Raw genomic sequence first — 370 nt, 5'->3', positions numbered from 1 at the left:
GGAAAACTTTCCCATGAATCTACACTTTCTGGCATGATGAAGCGAAGGATGATTTTTAAAGATTATATTATAGGTCTCTTTTCAGGTAGAACGTGAATATAAACAACTACTTGGAAAATGCTGGAAATCAGAATGTAATAATCAAGAGGAGTTAGTTATTCTCCGATATTGGATTTTCATTTAGCAGATATTGACATTGAATATAGAATTAATAAACACCTAGATAATCATTGGCACAATGAAAAAGAGAGAAATAAAAGAGAGACAGAAAAAAAAGAAAAATGCACGTGCATACTGGAGAAGATGAGAAATTTCCTCTGGATGCCCCGCTCTTTGAAACCTTCCCTTTCGAGGAATGATTTTAAGAAAA

The 370-nt window shown here is 33.2% G+C and overlaps 1 protein-coding gene across 1 annotated transcript in view; it reads left to right on the top strand.

Moving 5' to 3' along the window:
• The window catches only part of LOC119593527 (cilia- and flagella-associated protein 91-like), a 17,946-nt gene that overhangs the window by 366 nt on the left and 17,210 nt on the right, over positions 1-370 (top strand). The window contains exon 2 of the mRNA XM_037942488.1: positions 86-150. Within this exon, the coding sequence (XP_037798416.1) occupies positions 86-150 (65 nt within the window). The remainder of the gene's footprint in view (positions 1-85; positions 151-370) is intronic.

This window comes from Penaeus monodon, chromosome 32 (genome assembly GCF_015228065.2).
Source record: "Penaeus monodon isolate SGIC_2016 chromosome 32, NSTDA_Pmon_1, whole genome shotgun sequence".
Taxonomy (NCBI): Eukaryota; Metazoa; Arthropoda; class Malacostraca; order Decapoda; family Penaeidae; genus Penaeus; species Penaeus monodon.
Note: the sequence above shows the minus strand (reverse complement) of the source record. Positions and strands in the feature narration are given on the sequence as shown.